This window comes from Eublepharis macularius, chromosome 4 (assembly GCF_028583425.1).
Source record: "Eublepharis macularius isolate TG4126 chromosome 4, MPM_Emac_v1.0, whole genome shotgun sequence".
NCBI classification, from domain to species: Eukaryota; Metazoa; Chordata; class Lepidosauria; order Squamata; family Eublepharidae; genus Eublepharis; species Eublepharis macularius.
In genome coordinates this window covers 124,381,616-124,390,698 of record NC_072793.1, presented here as the reverse complement: position 1 = coordinate 124,390,698, position 9,083 = coordinate 124,381,616, and the positions used below count along the sequence as shown (strand labels likewise).

Below are 9,083 nucleotides of genomic sequence, written 5' to 3'. Positions count from 1 at the left end.
CTAGCAATGGGATTGGATTAAGGTCCAGGTGAGCCGTTTAGGGGCACAGTAGTTTTTCGAGGAAGAGGGGAAACAGAAGAAAGGGCAGGCAAGAGGCTTAAAGAGGAAGAGTCTTTCGGGGTGGAGGCGGGGGTTGCTACCTCCAGGGAGACAGAAGGCTCCTCAGTGGGGCGGGTGTGGGGTGCAGCCATGCAGGTCATTTCCTTTCAGATCAACCCAGCTCTGACCAAAGGAATAGGTCTCACCACAGCCTCACTGACATGAGAGGAAGGGAGCAGCAGCAGCTTTGTTGCTGGGCAACAGCCCAGCTGGTGAGGTTCTGGAACCTCAGAATCCTCAGCAGCTTCTCCATTCCTCCCCGTCCAGTATTTCTCTGGAGGAGGAGGAGGACAGCAGGAGTGGCTTTGCTTGTTGCTGCCTTGTAGAAGGCGGCCCAGTGTCCCCAGTTAGGCTAGTCTACTTATGAGAGCAGAACGGTAGGATAGAAATGTTAATGGACAGACTGCCCTGTCTCTAGAAACCATTGGCCAGCTTAAATGAGTAAGACTTCAAATACGGCTCTAGGCACAGTTGTTCCATAAACACCAATGGGCTTAGACTAGAAGGACCATGAACTTTTTCCCTGCTCACTTTTTCTTTTTGGACATAGGGAGATTTTTGCATAATGGGAGGAGAGATTTGACAGCTGACAACACAAGACTTTTGTAATGGCACCAGCCATGGATTACGCAAGCTGCTGTAAACATGGCCTAGCAGGGGAAAGACCCCTGCCCCTTGGGTCACGCCTAATGTATTCTTCAGGTGCCCTCATTTTCTGAGATTAAACAGATGGCAACTAAGGAGATGGCTTTCTCAGTTGTGGCATCAAACTCCAGAACTCTCCCTCCAAGGAGATTCATCTGTCCCCCCCTCTGTTGCCACGAAGTGAAGACTTGTTCCATTTGGTGTACCTCAGTGATCCTTCCTTCATGCCCAATGTTTTGTTTTAAATGGTTTGTGTTTATGTCTTTGTCTATTTTTTAAAACTATGGCTTCAACTGTTGTAATGGATGTGTTGATTTTAATGGTTTAATAATGTGATTTTAGTATGCGATGCTTTAATATGTACGGCCTTTAGTACGTAGGGCCTTGGTAGCCCTTATGAGGGTGGAAAGGCAGGATTGAAACTCTTGTTAAATAAATAAACACCAGCTGCTTAGGACTGACCTAGAGAGGACTTCACAGGTAAAGAATTAGTTTTTGGAGTTGGAATCTATGATCTTTAGAGCAGCCTACAATCAGCAATCAAGGAGAAAATTATCCGCTTAGGTTCATACTGTAAGTCCTTTTCAATGTAACTCATTTAGCCTTATTTTTGCAATGTACAAAACTGTGGAATCAGACTCAAAACTATGCTGAGAAAGGCGGGATTGGAAAAGATAACATGCCCAGTGCTTTAATTACTACAGTGAGTGATTTGCATTGTGAGGAGAGCAGACTATAAGTCTAATAAATAAAATCAATTTCACAGTTACACTTGCTTGTAAATCAAGCCCTCAACCCTAGAAATCTATCCATTAATAGGGTAGGTGTTTGTGGATAGGAAAAAACACTGTAACTGTTTGGAAGCTTCTGAATAGTAACATTGGAAAGCCAATTTTTCTTTAACAGTGAGAGGTAGTGGGGTTAGAGATGATCCAGAATATATCCCCCCTTTGGCTTTCCACAACAAAGTGGTACTTTTCCTATAGTAAGCATCTCTAAAATATTCTTGCTAGAGCATTATACCTTCAGTCAGAGCCCAAGTGGTCAAGCTTCTATCCCCATTCCCTTTTTAACAGTATTCATTGGTGAATAAAAGGCATTATGTACATGATCGGAGTTACATTATTTCAGCAAATGGCTTGACCCCAGGCTGTAAGACTAGGCCCTCTTTTCCCCTCTTCCTGCCCTCCTGCAGGTGGCAAATTTTCTGAGAACAACAACTGTCAGTTCTTAGCTCAACTGGGGGGGGGGGGGAGCAGGCAATGGATCAGGGCAGATGCAAATGAAAAATCTTTCCAACCAGGTTCTGCTCCCAGAGCCTGATTGAAGGGTGCGTAGATATTCTGTACTTTCTCATGCTCTCACACTTAAATCTTTTAAAAATTGTCATAGTTTGCCATTCTTATGAATTTAAGACAGCGTATACAGTAATTATACTCAGAACATTAGTAATGCAGTAAAGCCATTGTGAGTCAGTTCTAGATTTATCAGTTCCCTCTGTATTCTCCCCCCCCCCCCGCCCTGGTGACATTTGCTTATTGTCAGAATTGAAACAGAGCAGTGAATTCCGTACCACTAGTTTCTCTTTGTACAAAACCTTGGAATAGAGGAAGATGTGAAGGAAAAACTACAATAAAAGCAACCAGTTTAGGTCAGGCCATTTTCCAGTTTGGAGAACAGGTCTCTTTAAGTTAATCTAGTGGGGTGGGATGGCAATCATAGATAAATCCTTACTCTAAGAACATCATTCATGATGATGAGGAGAAAGAAAACAACTGAAATCACTGATTGCTACTTTTGTAAGAAGATAAAAGCCAGTGCTTTTCCAAATACCTTTTGTAGACAGCCTGTTACCCGATTTCCCACTGCAATGCATAAATGTAAGCTAGTTGGATGCATTCCCGAACACACTCAGTATGCATAGGCCAATGGCTAGGCACAAAAGCTCGCCTAGAAAGCCATCATCATGGGAGAAGAGTGCTCGTATCTTCCCCCAAGCAGATCTTAAAAGGTTATGTTGTCTTCTACCAAAACATAAGTTTCACACATTCTGCATTGTACTATATGGCCTTGCTCATTTTATTGAACTTTAAATTCCATGATACACCATAAATAGTTTAAAAACTGTTAATATGATACAGCTTTTGACATAAAGCATTTCAAAACTGACGTTTTTAGACAAAATGAACAAAACCCAAGTATACTTTCTAAAAATAAGCAAGGAATACCAAGGATGAAAATAAGCAAGGAATACCAATACATGAATTCAGACTACTTATTTACAGAGATTCTTTACAAACCCACTGTTCTGAGAATTTAAGTGAATTATTTGCATACTAGCAATCCTCCAGACCAAATATTTTCTGGCTGAAACCACTTGGTTACTGCATAAATGAAGATAAAGATTACCAGAAGCATATCTCTCTCAGGATTTTTTTCCTAGTAGTCAAATGGAGGGAGGAAGTGTGGAAAGATAACTCCTCAGGGATAATCACGTTGGACTTTGTTCTGCCAAAGCACAACCTGTTCCACAGTTTATATCAGTGATAACCTCCACCCCCCCCCCACAAAGCAACTGTGGATTAAAAATCCCCTATTATATGCTCTATGAGCTTTCATGTTTCTTTTTAAAGGGAACGTAATGCATTAAATGTCCAAATGTGTTTTTCAATGAATGACAAAACCAGGATACTTAAAAGAACAAATGCACCACTGATCCAACTGAGCTAGGGGAGTAATTGCCAGAAAAAATGATTAACTACTCATTCAGCTGTGCCACTGCATTCATACAAAGCACTGAAAAGAATTTCACTTGTGCAAATCAGAGGTTCTTCTGGAATTCAACTTGGTTGGACGAATAGGTTTTCCCAACGTTGCAGAGAAGTCATCAATCGCAGCTCGCCTTCAGATGAGGTTCAGAGCCGAGACATCAAGAAAGCATTTAAGTGCCATTCTAAGCAAGTCAGGAATTAATTTACCTGCTGTTTAGTGTTTCCTTTAGCCACCATTACCCTTTGAAGAAGTTTCAGAAATGCATCATCGTAGAAGCAATATTCTGCAATCTGATAACATTCTTAATTACCCATTTAAATGCTTCTGAAAATCTTCAATATAGGTAAATGGAGCCAACAAGAAACAATTTAAACAGCAGGATTTAACCTCAGCAGCCAGCCTGACTGATATCTTGCCCCGAAGCCTTTGTAATTTCCATTGTTGTGAACACCTATAAAGAGAATAAAAAATATTTTAATGCTTTTCAAAACTCTACACTCTATTCAACACCATTCTTTTCATGTCAATGAACTTAAAGCTGGTGTTAACTTCTGTTTTATATGAACACAGTCAGAAAAGGGATGGCTCTGGCACTTAAAGGAACAGTAAACAAGATTGCAAAAGCTTGTGGATTGCTATGACAGTCCTCAGTCTTGCCTCATAGGCAATATGCATCCTGGGAGACTCAAATGAGTTCCACAGCTAAATAGTGCTGCTCCATAAACAATCACAATGGAGAAGAGAAAAAAAGAATGCTGCCATAGGGCGCTATAACGAGACCAAGAGTGGTTGTTTAAAGATGGGAGATCCTTAAGAGACGAACAGAAATCAGCCAGCTAGTGTAAGTTACCTACAGCTTAAATGAAAAAAAAAATTAACTATTGTTTTACCTCTGCACATGTTGGATGTATACCAATGGTTTCATCAAGCAATTCCTTGGTGATGCCACATTTTATTGCAGCTCCAAAGCCTTGAGTAATTTCCCCAGCATTAGGTCCAAGAACATGAAATCCTATCACACGGTTCTTTGTTCAAAGGAAAGAGGAGGGGGAAGAGAGTAGTCTAATTAATATTTTGGCCATCCATTACTACAAGATTATTGGGTTAGTGTCACATAATTCTATTATTATCCCTATTTGCATCATACCAGAACTTAACTCTTTAAACAGAGCAAGAAAGTTGTTGGATCTCTCAAACTGAACATCTTTGGTTACTTAAATTATATTCATAAACAGAGGTATCATTAGATCATTTCTTGCCTGGTAAAAATTCAAAACTGTTACAAAGAATGAAGTCCTGCTTTTAGGAGGAGTAGGGTAGTGGTAGCAGCAAGTGAAAACATTTAGACTGATTGCCCAGCACACCAAGGAACACAGAACTGAACCAAGCCAAAGAAGCTCAGCTCCATCCCTGCCCTAATTACAGCAGGAAGCAGTGTCTCAGCCATATTAACAAAGGTGTAATAAAGCATGGGAAATGCAGGAGCTATCTTATACACTTTTAAAAACTAATACACAAGAACAGTTCTCTCTTTCACAAAACCAAGATCCACTCCAGACTGCTAGTTTGAGACTGACACATGCTGCAGCATGTTCATGTACTCATGTTCATTATAGCTCTTGCAGGCAAGTGCAACATGACTTTATTTTAAACCAAGGCCACAGGACAAGGTAATGATAATAAGATGGCTCAATTGCTGTAGCCCAAGGTGCCCATCAGCTGTGCACTTTCCAACTGGAAGCATTACAAGTGTGCTTGCTTTGAGAATGCCAGGGGACTTCAATCCACAGTTTTTAAAGCCAATCAGTACATGAAGTTCTTCAGAACATGTACACAATGAAAATTCTAGGATTTCCCTTGGCAGTAGTAAGCTGCTAAATTTCCTAGGTTCTCTTTATACTTTGCAAACTTAGAACAGAGAAGGAAATAATACATACACAGTCAAGCTTATTGCAGATTACTTTTGCATAACAAGTATTGTTGTCTCTAGCAGGTATCGTCCACTCAAGAGGCCAGAACAGAGTGTGATATACCTAGCAAACAAAGAATTAGGATTTTAGAAGTTTCAGTTTTCCTCTATGCACTAATCACTGAGCCATGGAAACGCAGTAATAACTTATTTCTAAAACAGGAGGCCATTGTGTGGACAGTATAGAGCTCACGTTGTGGCAACAGAAGGGTTGGAGCCTTGCTACTTAACAGATGTGGGAAGCCCACCCCACCCCCCAAATCTGAAAAAAACTTGCAGGAACTTCAGGCTGTGTATGCATACTGCCCTCATTCTGTTAAGGAACCTCAAGCAGTATAAGCACCAGTCCTGATAGGATTGAGAGAAGGAAAGGGCAGTGAAAGAGCAGTACCCTTTACCAGTCAGAAAACTGAGGGGGGGGGGGAGAGAATGGGGGAAATTACTTAGTTGCTTTTGTTCCTTCTTACTCCCAACACATCCTGAGTACCCCCTGTTACAAGTACCCCCAAACCATCATGAGGTCTAGAACTCACTAGGCTATGGGATTTATTGCCCCTAGAAACTTACAGGGGCAGTTCTGTATTTTGACACGTCTCCTAAATGAAATTTTATTCTGAACAGCCTTTAATCATTAAAAGTATCAGTTAACTCTAAAATCAACAGCAGCATTCTCAACCTATGTGCTTGGATTATTAGATTTTTAATTTTTTTTACTTGTAATCTTGCAATGCAATCAGGATAAAATTATCTTTGGAGGGTTCTCCCTGTGCAAAATGGCACAAAAGGTATAAAAGAGAACACAAGTTACATCTATTCCCAAAGGAAGAATTGGTTAGGGGAGAAAATTAAACCTGAAAAAGGTTGATATGGTAGAACAGTTTACCTAAAGACATCAATATATTAGTTTTTAGAGCCATGATGCATCATGAAACTAATGTTCATTGGAACAGGCTGATGCCTGCAGAAACTTCCAGGGGAAACTATATTTTTAAATCCAGAGGAGTTAGCCGTGTTAGTCTGTAGTAGCAAAATCAAAAAGAGTCCAGTAGCACCTTTAAGACTAACCAATTTTATTGTAGCATAAGCTTTCGAGACTCAAGTTCTCTTCATCAGATGCATGATCCGGACTGGTCAAATATGACCAGTCCGGATCATGCATCTGACGAAGAGAACTTGAGTCTCGAAAGCTTATGCTACAATAAAATTGGTTAGTCTTAAAGGTGCTACTGGACTCTTTTTGATTATATTTTTAAAGGCAGCATCATTGCTACAATTTTATCTGGAAGAAGAAAGTGCCACCTCAATAACTCAAATAAGTCCATACAAAGAATCACTGCCAAACTAATACTAGAAATGTATCATCAGACTTTTATCCTGCACTCCCTCCACGGAGCTCACTGCTGCGGCCTTCAAAACATACCTGAAGTGAAATACTATTTAAAACAAAAGCACTAAATCTTGCCTCTATATTCTCCTTTCCAAGTCGTTCAATGGCTCTCTCTTCTGACAATCCACAGCAACCATATTCCAGAGGTGTAAACACTGTAGTTGGCACATTAATGTAATCACACTAAAATAAAAACACACTTGATGTAAGATATCAAACAGAACAGAAATGCAATTCCTGCCTATACAGTGCTACCTGGCCACAGTTTAATGCGCTAACAACACAAGCAAAATTCTTAACTTACAGTGGCTGTGACCAGGTTTGAGCTCCAAGGGCATCCTTCTCACCTCAGGGATGCTATGAAGTGACACAGTCGCTGATTCCCTTATTCTTAGCTCCATCTAAGTCCCACGTATGTCACTAGCAACCCTTCTCATGGGTGGAGAAAATTCACCAATACAATGGAAAACAAAGGTGCAGTACAGGCAGGATGAGGATCAGAAGCCAACTTTTAAACCCAGTTCTATGACCAGAGGGGGCTGATGCAATAATTCAGCTGACGCTTGGACTAAATGTCAGTAACATCATCAGTAAAAGGTTTTTTATCAAGGTTCAGGTACTTTAACTTAACATGAAAACTGCCACTAGGTATTACCCATTTACCTTTGTAGAATTCCCTCCAAAAAGCCTGCGGGCTAACAGTTTGCCTGCCTGTATGGCAACTGGTGTAAGTTCAAGTTTTCCTTCCAAAATATCTCCAACAGCGTAAACATAAGGCACATTAGTTTGTTCTTCATCATTTACAGGTATTTTTCCATTCCTTGTTATGGAAAGAAAACAAGTTAGCATTCTGGTATTTTTGAATGGTTATTTGACTGAACTTAAGTATTTTTAGGTACAGAATCCCTTCAATAAATGGAAACAGTTTTCTGTTATCATATGAGGTTTTTGAGATTCAGCAAAACATATAAAAACATGATTCATTACTGAGTAGAAAGACTGGAATCTGGCTTACTAAAGACTGATGGAAACAGAGTAACTCCAAATTCTGCACTAGGCAAATATTACTAATGTCAGTATACATGACAAATTAATTTGTAATTTATAAAATGGATCTAATTTAAACCTGGAAAACACCACACCAAAACTATATTGTATTACATCTTAACTGGTGGTATACATAATGAATTGTAAGCATACATTATAGAAAACTAGTGTAAAACTAATTTTGACAGAAGAGCTTAAGATATCCATCTTCACTTTTTAAATTAATTCATTTGGTCAAGCTATTCATTGTTTTAAGGCTGAGAAGTGTGAAGGAAAAACAAGCTGGGGAAGATTTGTATTTGAGCCTTAAAAAGACTTATAGACATGAATCAATAGGTACTGTTTTTTTACGGTTCTCCTCCTCAAAAAGTCAGAGCCAGTGTGGCAAAGCCGTTACTATGCTAAACTAGGAGTGAAGAGATTCCTGTTCAGATCCCCACTCTGTCCCATCGTTCAGAGCATGATCTCAGGTCAGCCACATTCTGTCAGCCTAATCTACTTCAAAGTTGCGAGGGTAAAGCTGAAGAGGAAAGGCCCATGTTTCTTGGGAAAGGGGTGGGAGAAATACATAAAAAATATAAAAAAGCACATACATACTTTTCATTAACTGTCACACCAATTTTCTCCAAGCCAATGTTTTTGGTACAAGCATCACGACCAACAGCTATCAAAACCTGCACAAAAAAAGGATCAAATGTCTATACTGTAGAGAAAGCTATTTTGTTGGACTACTGAAATCAGACTTTCAAAACAGAATTCAAAGTGTTCACGGTAACCTCACCCCCACCATACCCAACCCTTTAATATTATGATAGGGTAGCAGTGCAGTTCCTCAAGTGGAACAATCCATTACATAATTTGTGGTTCAGTTATGAACTCAACTAATTTTGATAGCTCCTATGTCATGCTGTATATTAAAATGAATAAGGCCTGTGCGACTAGAATTAGACTGACTATGAATTCATGTCAAACTAATAACTACACACACACAAATGGAAAGTGCTTACAGTGTTGTATTCGCCTTCAAAGATTTGTGATCCGTCAGTGGATTTTGCAACCACTTTGAGTTTTCCAGGCATGCCATCTTCTAACTTCATAATCTGCAAAGAACAAACGTAAGCTTAAAAACTCTCAGCCTACCGACTGGCATTGTTTCAATGCAAT

General features: G+C 39.7%; 1 protein-coding gene across 1 annotated transcript in view; it reads right to left on the bottom strand.

Moving 5' to 3' along the window:
* Positions 1-2,816: 2,816 nt before the first annotated feature.
* The window catches only part of TXNRD3 (thioredoxin reductase 3), a 41,073-nt gene continuing 34,806 nt past the window's right edge, over positions 2,817-9,083 (bottom strand). The window contains exons 10-16 of the mRNA XM_054976876.1: positions 8,927-9,019; positions 8,517-8,593; positions 7,536-7,692; positions 6,948-7,055; positions 5,454-5,549; positions 4,407-4,541; positions 2,817-3,967 (exon numbers count right to left, since the gene is read on the bottom strand). Of these exons, the coding sequence (XP_054832851.1) occupies positions 3,905-3,967; positions 4,407-4,541; positions 5,454-5,549; positions 6,948-7,055; positions 7,536-7,692; positions 8,517-8,593; positions 8,927-9,019 (729 nt within the window). The 3' untranslated portion in view covers positions 2,817-3,904. The remainder of the gene's footprint in view (positions 3,968-4,406; positions 4,542-5,453; positions 5,550-6,947; positions 7,056-7,535; positions 7,693-8,516; positions 8,594-8,926; positions 9,020-9,083) is intronic.